The following is a 13,544-nucleotide window of genomic DNA, read 5'->3' on the forward strand; positions in this document are numbered from 1 at the left end:
TGATTAACTGTCATCTTGTGCCATTCAAACTAAATTTATCTTATTTTATTATAATTATTACCAATTTTAATGACCCTGCCTAGCTTTAAGTTACGAAGGTTTTGTTTTAGTGAGCGCTAGGGGCCTGATGCCTCTAATTTATCTTGCTGCCTGTCTTGAACTGGTGCTCAGTGTTAGAATGTATAAATGAATTCATTGTCTCAAGCCGCTTAACAGCGTAGGAGATTCGGGGCCCTTATAGGGGCTAGTAGGGCCCTGGCTACCCTCTTAGAGGCCAAACTTGCGGGCGGAGCCTGCCAATGACAGGCTGCCTAGAGCTGTCACTCTTTCCCCCGGATCGCCCATGCCTTTTTAAAAACCTCAAAACTTAATTATTTAATTAAATTAATATAAAATTAAATTAATTATAATAATAAATCATTTAATTAATAATATTAAAAAATACATATTTTAAAATTAACCTTTATTATGTTGATATTTATAAATTAGAATTATTAAATAAAATAAAAGATTTTAATAAAAATTAAATTGATATATTATATATAATACAAATTTATTGAAAAAAATAAGTATAGGTAATTAATAAAAAATTAAAAATAGTAAAAAGGTTAATTTTTATAATTTTCGCACTAAATCTGACAATAAGAATAACACAACAACAGTACTAGGCTTCTATCCAAGGACAGAGTGCACTACTCTGAGAAAGGCAGGTAGCCCTCCGCTCAAACTGATATATAGCAGCTTATTATCAACTAGGCGTATCATGATCAACATAGCCATTATCGTCGATTCGCACTCCGCTTTTTCCGCGGGATTTTGTCCATCAATCCGTCTTCCGCCCATGAATCGCGTTGTGTTTTTCCCCGCAGATAACCAGCTTGGCGGGATTTGGGATTCCCAGGTCCTGTAAATGTTGGACTATTTGCTGGGTTTTGCCTATATAAGCTGGGCGGAGATCCACATTTATCGTGTTTTCATTATTTACCTCGAAACTCCTGAGTCAGTCTAAGTTGTGGTTGACGAGTTCATGACCCACGCAAGATAACCATCGGGAATGTTGGTTAGGGCAAGGTAGTCCTTATCATACTGGCCGTGCGTAAAATCAGTCATTGGAAGTAGGGATATCAAATGATAATTACCAGACTATCTTAAAGAACCAGTCATCTCTGTAACCGCAGTGATTTATCCATATCTATACATTTCACACATGTAATAGGAACACATATTCCGAACGTGTAATAGCAGATCAAAATGCTGCGTTCCCTAGTCGACGCACTAGCCGTCTCTCCCACGGCAGAAACAAAGTCATCTGTCTGGATTAACAATGATATCCGTCCCCTGCCACCCTCGCGACGGTCCTGGGACAGATTCTCCTACATTTCCTTCTGGGCAATCAATCAAATCTGCTTGTCGAACTTCCAAATCGGTTCGTCTCTCGTTGCCATCGGCCTTTCTGTCTGGCAGGCCGTCATCGCCATCATTCTCGGCAAGATTATCGTCGCTCTGGTCGCTATCTTCAACGGCTATGTTGGGGCTACATGGCACATAGGTTTCCCAGTCTGGTCTCGTGTTGTATGGGGTATATACGGATCGTATGTGGCTCTTATTCAGAGGGTCTTTCTTTCAGTTCTCTGGCAGGCCACACAGGCATGGACCGGTGGTCTTTGCGTCACAGCTGTGTTGAGTGCCATTTTCTCGGGGTTTCAACATCTTGAAAACACGTTTCCAGCATCGTCCCATCTTACGACGAAGGACTTCATTGGCTGGGTTATTTACAACCTCATCACCATCCCCATTCTATGGGTGCCTCCAGAAAAGGCGAACAAGCCACTCGTTGTCATGAATGTAATTTCCTTCGTCACACTCCTGAGTATAATGATCTGGGCTCTATCCCAAGCACACGGTGGCGGCCCACTACTCTCTCAGGCTGCAACCCCAATGACATCCAGCCAGCTGGGGTGGGCGATTGTCCAAGGCGTTACCACAGTCATCGGTAATATCGCAGTCGGCCTGACCAATCAGCCAGACTACTCTCGATTTGCGCGAAAACCGGGCGATCAGGTGTTTGGACAATGGTTTTCGATCATTTTCCTCGGCGTACTTCTCCCCGTGTTTGGATGTCTGACATCCTCTGCCTCTCTCCAGATATACGGAGAAGCGATATGGAATCCACCGAACCTAGCTCTGAAATGGATGGACACGGACTACAACGCCAAGTCAAGAGCAGCAGCTTTCTTCGCCGGTGTTGGCCTTGTTATCTGCCAACTGGCGATTAATACAGTCGACAACTCGTTTTCTGCAGGAATGGATCTGAGTGGTCTCTTCCCCCGGTTCATCAATATCCGGCGCGGCGCATACATCGGTCTGGTTATTTCCATCGCCCTGTGTCCCTGGGAGCTACTTGCCAGCGCCGGTACATTCCTCAGCGTCATGTCCGCGTATTCGGTATTCCTGGGTCCCATGTGCGGCCTGATGGTAGGCGAGTACTGGATTATCCGCTCACGCAAAATCAAACTAAGCGATTTATACCACGCCCGCCCAGGAGGTATATACTACTATTGGAAGGGAATAAACTGGCGGGCGTTTATTGCCTGGGTGGTAGGGTTTACGCCGCAATTACCGGGATTCATTGCATCCGTGAACACCAGTGTCGTTGTCCCCGTAGGTTGCACACGTCTGTATTATTTGGCGTTTCCTTTGGGGTTTACGATTAGTTTTGTTTTGTATATCGCTCTGAATAAGATTTCGCCACCGTTGGGGCTGGGCGAGTATGATGATGTTGATTATTATGGTACGTTTGATGCGCAGGAGGCAATGGCTTTGGGAGTCGCGTTATTGGAGGATGTGGATGAGCTGGAGATTGCGGAGAAGAATCATCTGTCAACGACTATTAAGGCGGAGCATTAACTGTTATAATTCACTTTCTTTTATTTTCTTGTTTGAATGGAGATGCCTCAAACGTCCTAATCTAGCCATACAAATATAATTCTTATATTGCTTGTTCTGAAAAACCCGAAGAACTGAATTACGTCCTGTCCAACTATTCAATGGCTGACTGATGTCTGTTCATACATGTAGTTGCTAAGAATAAGGCAATGCCTGAAGAATGGGGTAGGTGACCACGTCCTCACATTTTAGGATGATAACTTCAAGAGAAAAAAGGACAACTTATTACGCACCATCTCCACGTTCGCAAATCACGTCCAGTTTCATTGCTCTGTACATGTAAAAAGTGACATCTTTCGCTGAATCGAAAGACTACTCAATAATATCGGATAGTGTTAAACTTTATGCTAGTCCGTCCAATTGTTTCCCCTTGGCTAGTAGCTTCGAACTTAAGGACTCCTTCCTGTGCCCCAAATATGACTTTCAACTTATAAGTAAGAAGATATGCCTTCTGCCCGTCGATGTACTTGCTTGAGAATCCATTCAAATCGGTATGGGAGAAGTCGACCTCGATGTCACCCACATGATAAATATCTACACTTCTGTTAGGCATGAAACCAATTGAAGAGGGTATTTCTTGGACAAACTCGAGCCTCGCCGCTCCGGGGCATCCGAAAGATCGCAAGCGTAGAGGACCGTTTTCTTCTTTAAGCTATATGACTCATAGTGTGTTCGCCTGACCCAAGTTTCGTATGTATGATTCTCCGAGTACTTTTCTCCCTGTTGGGCAGATATCCATTAAAGACTGTCTTTAAAAGATGCGGTGAGGGCTCACTTTTGCAATCATCCATTTCATCATATTAGAAGACATCTTTAGACCCGTAAAACTATCGATATAGGATTCAGACTCAATATCTACGCCTTCTCGGAAATCAGTAGACCAGCTAAAGCCGTAGTGTCGGCGGCACCGCTTTGTCGAGGATCTCAGCCCTTCGAGTCCACGAAGAGCGGCCCCTTGGACGATTGCAGCTTGGCTATTCGTTTTGGTAAGCCTGCCTACCTACATATTTCTTAATATCCAACTAAACTGCACTTACGGCTTATCAGGGACGGTGATATTTATGTCCATTGGCTCAAATGATTCTCGGAACGCTTTACGAAGGTACTCGGAGTCGCCGAATCCGCCGACCAGGATGATTCTCTTATTTATCAGGAATGACGGTTAGCAAGCCAGAAAATATAGAAGAAACCATACAGTCGAACTGGAAGTTGCAATTCAGACAAGTGTAGAACGTACATTTATGCGATTTCCTGTCTCTTCCTGTGAATCCTGAATTTGTTGCCGTACCATGGCGAGGATCCTTTCCACCACTGGGTCGAAGATTGAGCGCAAATCTTCACTGAGAGAGTTGCTAAGAGTCAGTTCCATTTACTAGCCTTTTGGGCGCCCTAACCTGGACAGAAACACCATGCGCTCTTCCTCATCGAAATACTTAGGATCCGCGTTCGGTGCATTCATGTTGAGATGAATTTCAAATATTTTTGGCTGATTCGGATATCCAAAGTCCTGTTTAATAACTTCAAACTTACTCATGAACTCGCTACCGGGGCTCTTTTTTTTCATTGGTAGCTTGTCAAATGCATCGCCAAATCGATCCGACATAAGTTGATAGAAATTGCGGTCCACTGCGGTCGACCCGCATTTACCTCCTGGTATTGTTCAGATCTCTAAAATATTTTTACCAGGGTAGTTACTTCAATAACTTACCGTTACCCGTGCATAGCTCTTCAAATGTCAAGTAAGGTAATGTTTGAAGAACGAGGTAGGTTGTCATGTCCTAAGATGTAAGATTGGGAAGTTATATGAGAAGAAAATAGCCAATGTTTATGCTTACCACGGTACCCCCTCCACAGTCGCAGATTAAAACTCCATCCCCGGGCTGAGTAGTCAATAATTAGACAGCAACACAAAAGTTTTGCGAAAGACTCGCCTTAATGAAATTACCGATTCCTTTGGTGGTGTACTTTTTCAATGAAGTGATGGCCGCCGCTTCCGGCTCACTAATCAGGTATATTTCATCGTCTGGCCGGGAGGCTCTATTCCCAAACCCTGCCTTCCGAGCAGCGTTAATAGTTGCATTCTGTGCCTGATCTGACCAAATGGCTGGCACAGTAAACCAGAACTCCAAGGGTGTGGTTTTCAATGTCTCCTCTGTAATCTGCTTGGCGATCCTTCCAAGAATATGCTGGTAGACCTCTGATAAATAATCCCTTACGACATCACTTGCCGTTTTACCCTCTGGTAATCTCAGGATACCCATCTCAGAGGCCTTCTCAAGTCCCTCGTCATCATATCTAGTCAAAGGAGCACTCTGATCCAGAAGTAACTTTGTCCACGAGTATGCATTCGCACCAGGCTGCACCTGGTATCCCCATTGGTTGGGTAAACCATCGGGATATGAGATACGGGACGGTACTTTCGTTACTGTATTGGAGTCTCTCGAAATACCTGGCCATGTTTCAATTACCGTGATGTCGCTTAAGCCATTTCCTTTTGAACTAACGAAGCTAGCCCCTTCACGCGGCGATGTTAGCGACTACCGTCAAAGATCGAAGTCATGATAGGGGGAAGAACCAGTGAATGTAGTGCCGTAGTCCACACCCACAATAATCTTGTTATTGGGGTTCAAAGCCAGTGAACTGAATTGGCTTATGACGATTTGTTTCTCCGGTTCAGAGGCCATGGTGTTGCGCAGTATTCTGGTGGTTAAGATTGTCCTAGCAAATGTGATGCTAATGTAAAAGTCTTTGGTGAACTCCAGCGTCTAAACTCCTCACATTGTGAAATGGCCCCAAATTTAATCATCTCCCTGGTGGTGAGGGGTTTGCCAGTCCCGCGATGAGCGTCTGCGCCGCAAAAAATAGACAGGGATCTATGAAACTAAATCTAGATAGCCCAACCACCACAATCGACGGTGGCCAATAGCCACCAACTTAGAGCCAGAACGACAACTCTCATAGGTCAGCCTACTTTTACGAACGTAACAGGCCCTACTTGATTAGTATCCAAGTCCGCTATATGAGGGGTTGCTCGGAAATTCGGAGCAACCCCATCTCAAGTAGAACGCTGTGATTCATCCCTCAAATGTTTTCACACCCTTTTTATCTAACTAAAGAAGGATCACAGGAATTACAAGGTTCGCTTAAAACACGTTAACTAGAATATTCTTATCGTCACCATGGAAAAACAGAATATTACTGTATCCCAGAACCCGAGGCTTCACGAACAAACTAGTGGAAAGAGCGACAACACCACATCAGCTTACAATGACACTACGTCAAAAATTCCACAAAACATATCCGTCAATGATAGAGATAATGAAGTAGAGAGTCACAGAAGAAAAATATCTCATCACTGGACAAGCAAGACAGTTCAGTCCTCAAGAAACAGGAACACCTTTGCTAAGGTTCTTCCACGCGTCTCTCTCGTTGCCGAATGTTCGAAGCTCTTCAAGAAAATACTAATAAATTATCAGGTTCTTGGCTTTCGCAAAGGATCGGAAGACGTGGGCAGACCACCTCGTACGCGTGAAGCTCACGCAGATTACATAAAAAACAACCGATCGAATCGAGAAGATCCGCCACTTAGAAAAGAAGACACAATCACAACGAAGAGGAAACATACTCAAGATTTAATATCACAGAAAGAGATGGAATTAGCACCGAAAATAGACCAGAAAGATGCATATATAATTCAAAGGCAGACGGAAGCTGAAGAACGTTCGCGCGATCACGAAGCTTATGTCTCTCGTTTAAAGCAGAAATTGAATGACTACAACGCACATGATTCAAAGAAAGATGAGGATTATGCCAGGGAGTTGAACAGGCGTGACGAGAATATCAAGAATTTAAAAATCAGTCTTGCCAAGTTGAGACAGGAAAACAAAGATCTTGGGCTACTAATTGCCAATGCACAGGAAAATGCACTTAATAACATGTTGAAAAAATCCGGATGGTCTCCTAAAGAGGATCCCAGGGTACGAGATGAATTCTCTAAGATACATATGAAGCTGCGGCAATGGGCGAGAAACTATGGCGTCCTGGCTTTTGAAGATATAGAGGAAGTTCCGGCGGCAGAAAAGGATCGTATTATTGGGTTGTTGGATGGATACTCCTTTGAAACAGATTGGAAGACATTAATCACAAAAGCTTCGATCCCACGAAATAAGATTCCGGCTATACTTCTCCAGTCACTATTGGCGAAGGATGTCTTTGAATGGGTGTTCGGTGATCCTTTTTTTTCTTTTGCTGAGATCGACAACACATCTAGTTTACCAAATTCCAAGGAATGGAAGCATGTTTATAGGGAAATGATAAAAGGTAAAATCTAGTTGTGAACAGTTGATAGATGCTGTCGGCTACTAACTGATGCTTTTGATACATATATAGTTGATGAGCCCGAAGCACATATCTGGCGGTCACAAACACTGCGGATTCTATCCACAGTTACAAACCCGAGCACAGAGTCTCATCTCGCTAGACGCATTCGTTTATTGTCAAGTCAGAAAGCAGCCGGCTTTCTTACCAGCCCAGCTAGCCTGCTACTTCGACAGGCTTCAAAGCCCGGAAGCGGAGATAAATGTACTCAAGACGTACAGAAGCTATATCATGAGGTAGCAGAATTTGCCTTGTTATTGTGGACTCAACGAACGTTCATAAAGCTCTACAGCCAGCACGAGTTACCCAAGTTCTATATATCAAATCCCAAGACGGAGGCACATAGCCTGCACCATCTAGATGAAGATGATACACGACTGGATGGAAAGGATGTACTTCTGTTTGTTCAGCCAGCCGTCGTAGCTTTTGGAAACGAGGACGCCGAAAATTATGACCGCTCCAAAATTTGGGCCCCTGCCACTGTCATGGTGGATGAAAGATCTTAGCCATAGTAACATTTTGCGTATACGTGACCTAGGTTGCCCTAGCTCTTTCCTTTGATAGTTTTGGAAGGTTATGAGATATGAATATTGTTAATTAAAATAAACAATTCTAGTATTAATTAAAATCTCTTAATAAGATTTATAGCTTGTAGAAAAATTTATTTTATTTTAGAGCCTTCATATATCAAATACGATAACCAAAAATCTAAAATACTTTATAGCCTATCTTAATATTAATAAAATTAACACAAATCTCTCAGACAGTTCCGCCAAAGGGACATTGTCCAACTTACTAGGCCTGGAGAATGAGATACAGCACCTTGCATGCGCGGCGTTACATGGGCCAGCTGGTCTAATGGACCAATTCCCATGCCTTGTTATAAGAGGAATATCTGATTATGCTGACTCCCATAAGGTTAAGAGGTGGCAACCCTACGCAGCTGGACGGCAGCTGCTTTTTGCAAAAGAGCTCCTGTCTATTGTGCCCCCTCGAGAAAGCTCAGTCTAGAGCAGAGGGACTAAGGTGCATACCATTCGCTGTACTTACTCACAGTCCATCTCAAGGGCCAGTATTATTGAGACGTTTGTACGGAGATGTTCGGCATAGAGAACCGTTTTCTTCTTTAAGCTCTATTGTAGAGTATGAAACTGTGCGTATGCTTATATATTAGTTATATATTAGTTATATATTTCTCTGATATTTTCACACTTCCACTAGCTAGGGGCGCGTGACGTATGGGCATAGCAGATCATAGCAGCGCTATAATGTGCTATGAATGAACTTCAGTATATATAGACCCTCATTTACCATCATGTATCTAGTTTATCGTATTATCTTTCATATCAAATAGTATACTACTTTTAGTATTCAACAAACTTCTTTTACTATTATCATTGCAATGAATACCCCTTTTCTATACTTGACTTACAAAAAAAATCCTCGAGTGTTACAAAATATTATCTGTTGTCATCGATCTCAGTGACGAGTTGTTGCCCAGTTTGACAGTATCAACCCCCTCGGCCACGTGCGAGTACACTACGGATTGGATGGCGGAAAAGGGATGGTTCTCATGTTCCTTAGCTTTTAGATAGTTCAAAGTTTATGTCACACTCCATACACTTTTATATTATATAGAAACATATTGAAGCTCATGGAAGTACCAGTTCAGCTACCAAGAGCTGCTGTAGCATATACATATCAGGGCTTTCAGCCTCAGAACGCTTCCCCTAACTAACTCTATTGTTGTACAAAATATTAATGCTTTTAGCTTTAGAATGTTTGTTACTGTTGATACTCTGTAGCTGAATTAGTGTAGTAATGGTGGTACTAAAAAGTGTAAAGATAATAAGAAGAATAGTCCTTATTTTAAAAATTTATTAAAATGAATAGATACAATAATATATGAGGATGTTTTTGTATAGATAATATAGATGTACTAAATATCTATATATTTGATTGCTAATTTATTAAAGTAGAGCATTAACTTCGGAATGTTATCATGTAGTATTAGTAGGGGTTTTATTTTAGTTATTAGATTGATTTAGTGATATTAAAAAATGTCTCTATGTGGGGTATAGCTCTAATAATTAAATAACTAAAGAAATAAATGGATACTAGTGATACTATGATAGGCATTATCTATGTAATTAATCTGTGGGGAACTCTGTATAACACTCAAAAGTAACTTCAAGGGCTGTGATACTATAATCGAAATAACCAACCAACCAACTAATCAATTAACCAACCAAGTCATTATGCTTTTTTTATTGATTTTCCCTCCGTATGTCAGGCTGAGCTAGTGATTTATCATACGTACGTATCTGAGTTAAACGTCATCTGATGCAACTAGGACTTTACTTACCCTTTAATGCTGGTCACTACATATGTCCCACATATGTCTTCTGATTGGCCCGTTCGCTTATAGTCCATGCCTCCGCATCCCTGCAGCCAATTACCTGAAGGGGCAGCATTTGTCATACCAACATGTCAACGTAATCAATACAATATGTACTAGGCCATTCGATTATAAAAGAAGGGGTTTAGCATCTCAATAGATGTTTGAAACCAATCTCTACCTCCTTCCGACTTTCTCGCGCGATTATCATTTACAAAAATGCCCCCGCAGCATCTCGTCCTCCCTTCTGGCTCCTGGATTCTTGTGACAGGTGCCAATGGGTACATTGGCTCGCAAATAGTCAACAGCTTCCTTGCTCTTGGCTACCGCGTGCGTGGCACTGTTCGTACTCCGAAACCATGGCTAGACTCATACTTTACTGAAAAGTATGGGGACGGAAAATTCGAATCCGTCGTCGTTCCGATGCTTGATGCCGAAGATGCTTTTAAGGGTCCAATGCAGGGCATAAGCGGAGTGGTTCACGTTGTACGTACATAATATTATTTAATCCTGCTTTATTTGATTCTCATCGTGTTAGGCCACAGAGGTTTCCTTTAACCCAGACCCTCAACATGTCATTCCGCAAATGAAAGTGGCTATGGAGAACATTCTCAACACCGCAGCCGCGGAAGAGTCTGTCAGACGGGTGGTTTTTACATCTTCAGCTGGAGCCGTTCTGATCCCAAGGCCCAATGAGGAAATTATTGTTGATGTCGGTAAGTGATGAATGGAAACTCGCCTCAAGTATGCCATTGTGAGGAAACTTATTAGGTGTAGATACCTGGAACGATTTTGCAGTTCAAGGTGCATGGGATCCAAATTCTCCAGAAGATTTCAGGGGAGCCTTGGTATATTGTGCATCCAAAGTTGAAGCGGAGCGGACGGCATGGAAGTTTATGGAGGAGAAAAAACCCAATTTTACCTTCAACTCAGTTATACCAAATGTGAATGTAAGAGCATTTTTCTGTCAAACAACATATTTTGGCACTTACAGTGTGTTTATACAGTTTGGACGTATTCTTCACCCTGAAATCAGAGGCTCCTCAATGGGTGGAGTCCGTGAACTGTTGAAGGGGGAAGCAAGGGTTGCGAAGCTGCTCATTGCACGTAAGTCTGGTGATATAACATATCATTTCTAGAATTTCAAACTAATAACCCTGACACAAGAATGGTTTGTTGACGTCGAGGACACTGCTAAAATCCATACAATCGCGCTTCTGGACCCCGAAGTCTCATCCGAACGTATCTTTGCATTTGCTGCTACTTATACCTGGACCGAGATCCTAGGCATTCTTCGAAGACTCAGACCATCGAACGATAAGATTCCGGCTACACCAGAAAATGAAGGCCATGATTTGAGTAAGATCTTACCCGCTAAACGGGCAGAGCAGCTCTTGGAGAGATTCTACGGGAAAGGATGGACAAAGTTAGAAGATAGTATTGCTGCTGGGATTGATGGTTTTGAATAATGTATGGAATTCTGTTTCCGGCGGGTACTTCAGTACGCGAAAACGCTGAATCCCAAAAACAGCCGTGTAACATTTTGAATTTAGAAATCGTTGCAGAACAGCTGTAAGCAACAATTGATTACTACAACGTCAAGATTTTAGAAACGTGACTTTTATAGCAGCGTTTCGATGAGCGCAACTAAAGCCTTTTTCGATACGTGGCATTAAGAGAAATGTTTCCAAATCTTGCAACATTTCCAGCTCCGCAACCATTGCGCAACCCTATATAGATGTACGCCTTCCTAAGTACTGCCTTATTTACCTACGCGCATGGTGATATCCGGGACCCAGCATTTTCCCAGTATAACTTCTATACATATTATATATTCGTCCAGGTCAACCCTTGTAGAGTTTAGTGTAGTCATTATACATGTTGAATATCAATAGTCACTTATCTTTTGATAAAATTCTTTTCTTTGAAGGATCCATTCCCTGGCTGTAGAAATAATTATTGATAGTTATTAATAAAGCTAAGAATATATTATATGTCATTTTTAGACTATATTTTCTAAGAAAAGGGGGTAAATATTGAATGTTCAAGGAATTTAGGGCCAGCAAATACGCTACGCCTGATCCATTCCACGAACCAAAGTTAAGGCAAGTTCCGAATCCCACAAGCCCTCTCGATGTGGCCAGGACTGAAGCACTTTCATTGCCCTCTTCGTAACCAATGGGTCTCCAGATCTCTCGCTCGCAAAGTACAAAGGAGTAATAATTCCTATATCCATCAGGAATCGGGGGCGGTATTGTGGACTGTTACCATCATTCTCGTCATCACGACTATCTTCCCGAAAATCGGCCACAATCTGCTCAGCCAAATCCACAACTCGTGAAAACCTTTCCCTCTGTTTTTCGAGTATTAATTTCGGTGATTTGATGAGAAGCGTGTCTGTGACGGTTGAAACTGCGAAATGGTGGAAGCGGATGAGGTCGAGAGCTCGTTGATTCTTTTTTGTAATAGAACCGTGAAGTTGCGTTGTCGCTTGGAGTCTATCTAGTGCCTGTTCGAATTGTGCAAGTCGGATTTGCTGTCTTTTTTGCTTTGCAAAAAGTAATGTATAATTTTCTTTGATATCCTCTGTGGTCAGTTTCTCGCAGATAGTGCCATATACACAAAAGTCATGAAAGAGCTTGTCTCGCATAATCCAAGCCTCTGTAAAGGTATCGAAATCAATTTGACTGCCCCAACCATAATCGTGTTGTTCCTGTTCTGCCGTTAATTTGTATAACTCCCAACGATCATGGATTTGAGAGACCCCAAAATGCGATCCTTGTAGATCTAGATGCATTATAGCGGCAGCCAGCGAGTCTTCTATTGGTCGGTCCGACGAACTGCGAGGTGCATACGGAGGAGCAGACTGATGTTCTTTTAAAATATTAACTCCCTTCTTGAGATGATTGAATGCTCGATCATATTTCCCTCGGAAAAGCTCGAAGAAAATGTACAAAAAACAGCAGATCAACGCCGTATTCTTGACAGCTGGGTCATTCGATCGAATGCGCGAATTAAGATGACTAATTGACCGATTATACTGCTCCAGAGCAAATCGTTGGTGGCGATTCGTCATATCTTCTAGCAGCACAATCGGCGTATCTCTTCTACCTCCCCCATTTGCATTCTCGGCTGCTTCATGCAAAGCGCTGAAAGCGACGACGGCATGACAAACCGCCGGCTCGGCTTGAACCAACTGAAGAATTAATCTATCCCAGAGGGAGTGGTCAAACCAGTAATTCATCATGGGGACAGTCAGTGACTGAAAATAGGATAAACATCGCCTTTCATCTGATGTTTTCCCGGCCCAATTTGAGCGCGGCCGGTATCGGTTGACTAGCACAGAGGTACTTCCTCCTCGACGAGCTGGAAGTCGGTTGAGGTCGTAGCTTTCACATTTGCGGCCAGTAGAGGTGCATTTTAGACATGCGCCAGGCGTCTCGTCGCATTTGACCCGTCTGATACTATCCGGGTGTTAATACGGTAATACTTTTGACGGAGTAAGAGAGACAAACCGGCATGTTCGACAACCTGTTTTCGTTCTTGTTTTCTGTCCACACTTTGACTTTGCGGTGTTCTCCATCCTAATTGCGGATGCAGTTTGTCAATAAACAAAAGTGGTAGAAGTTGACAATCTTTCGAAGTTATTACTCTTACCGGGTCGTTGAGATTATTGTTCACGATATAGTTTCAGCTTGTCGCTGGTCTTGGCACCAATGATCTGGTTGCACGTGACATCACCTACTATATAAAGAACATTCAAGGCAATTTCGGGCGTGACTGTACAAGGCGGCGCATATAATTCCGCTCATGTCAGAGGTAT

At 42.7% G+C, this 13,544-nt stretch overlaps 5 protein-coding genes across 5 annotated transcripts; 3 read left to right on the top strand and 2 right to left on the bottom strand.

Annotated features, from left to right (window-relative positions):
• Positions 1-1,251: 1,251 nt before the first annotated feature.
• BGW36DRAFT_365323 (NCS1 nucleoside transporter family protein) lies at positions 1,252-2,907 on the top strand (the record flags this gene model as incomplete). The annotated part of the gene is made up of 1 exon (XM_046214638.1): positions 1,252-2,907. One exon carries the CDS (start codon positions 1,252-1,254, stop codon positions 2,905-2,907), a length of 1,656 nt encoding a protein of 551 aa, XP_046065906.1.
• Positions 2,908-3,012: 105 nt separating this feature from the next.
• On the bottom strand, positions 3,013-5,776 carry BGW36DRAFT_391084 (uncharacterized protein). Its single transcript, XM_046217559.1, has 10 exons — positions 5,522-5,776; positions 4,878-5,461; positions 4,782-4,826; positions 4,655-4,724; positions 4,341-4,596; positions 4,184-4,286; positions 3,984-4,087; positions 3,722-3,920; positions 3,534-3,666; positions 3,013-3,480 (listed from the first exon to the last, which is right to left on the bottom strand). The coding sequence occupies exons 1-10, from the start codon at positions 5,628-5,630 to the stop codon at positions 3,263-3,265; spliced, it is 1,821 nt and encodes a 606-aa protein (XP_046065907.1). The 5' UTR covers positions 5,631-5,776; the 3' UTR covers positions 3,013-3,262.
• Positions 5,777-6,881: 1,105 nt separating this feature from the next.
• On the top strand, positions 6,882-7,829 carry BGW36DRAFT_308588 (uncharacterized protein; the record flags this gene model as incomplete). Its single annotated transcript, XM_046212347.1, has 2 exons — positions 6,882-7,266; positions 7,336-7,829. 2 exons carry the CDS (start codon positions 6,882-6,884, stop codon positions 7,827-7,829), a joined length of 879 nt encoding a protein of 292 aa, XP_046065908.1.
• Positions 7,830-9,899: 2,070 nt separating this feature from the next.
• BGW36DRAFT_330364 (putative cinnamoyl-CoA reductase) lies at positions 9,900-11,353 on the top strand. The gene is made up of 5 exons (XM_046212814.1): positions 9,900-10,207; positions 10,260-10,437; positions 10,499-10,671; positions 10,729-10,828; positions 10,889-11,353. Exons 1-5 carry the CDS (start codon positions 9,941-9,943, stop codon positions 11,188-11,190), a joined length of 1,020 nt encoding a protein of 339 aa, XP_046065909.1. The 5' UTR covers positions 9,900-9,940; the 3' UTR covers positions 11,191-11,353.
• Positions 11,354-11,671: 318 nt separating this feature from the next.
• BGW36DRAFT_391089 (uncharacterized protein) lies at positions 11,672-13,372 on the bottom strand. Its single transcript, XM_046217560.1, has 2 exons — positions 13,237-13,372; positions 11,672-13,185 (listed from the first exon to the last, which is right to left on the bottom strand). The coding sequence occupies exons 1-2, from the start codon at positions 13,302-13,304 to the stop codon at positions 11,793-11,795; spliced, it is 1,461 nt and encodes a 486-aa protein (XP_046065910.1). The 5' UTR covers positions 13,305-13,372; the 3' UTR covers positions 11,672-11,792.
• Between the last annotated feature and the right edge of the window lie 172 nt (positions 13,373-13,544).

The sequence above is a fragment of the Talaromyces proteolyticus genome (assembly GCF_021365285.1).
Source record: "Talaromyces proteolyticus strain PMI_201 chromosome Unknown BGW36scaffold_15, whole genome shotgun sequence".
NCBI lineage: Eukaryota > Fungi > Ascomycota > Eurotiomycetes > Eurotiales > Trichocomaceae > Talaromyces > Talaromyces proteolyticus.

Bases quoted from the DNA above. Each gene is read 5' to 3' on its own strand.
- BGW36DRAFT_391084 (XM_046217559.1), bottom strand. From the start codon at position 5,630: ATGGCCTCTGAACCGGAGAAACAAATCGTCATAAGCCAATTCAGTTCA. The intron at 5,462-5,521 runs GTTCTTCCCCCT...CGCCGCGTGAAG, and splicing joins CTACGGCACTACATTCACTG to GGGCTAGCTTCGTTAGTTCA. The intron at 4,597-4,654 runs GTAAGTTATTGA...GAACAATACCAG, and splicing joins AGAGCTATGCACGGGTAACG to GAGGTAAATGCGGGTCGACC.
- BGW36DRAFT_330364 (XM_046212814.1), top strand. From the start codon at position 9,941: ATGCCCCCGCAGCATCTCGTCCTCCCTTCTGGCTCCTGGATTCTTGTG. The intron at 10,672-10,728 runs GTAAGAGCATTT...GTGTTTATACAG, and splicing joins CAGTTATACCAAATGTGAAT to TTTGGACGTATTCTTCACCC. The intron at 10,829-10,888 runs GTAAGTCTGGTG...CCCTGACACAAG, and splicing joins TGCGAAGCTGCTCATTGCAC to AATGGTTTGTTGACGTCGAG.
- BGW36DRAFT_391089 (XM_046217560.1), bottom strand. From the start codon at position 13,304: ATGGAGAACACCGCAAAGTCAAAGTGTGGACAGAAAACAAGAACGAAA. The intron at 13,186-13,236 runs GTTTGTCTCTCT...ACACCCGGATAG, and splicing joins ACAGGTTGTCGAACATGCCG to TATCAGACGGGTCAAATGCG.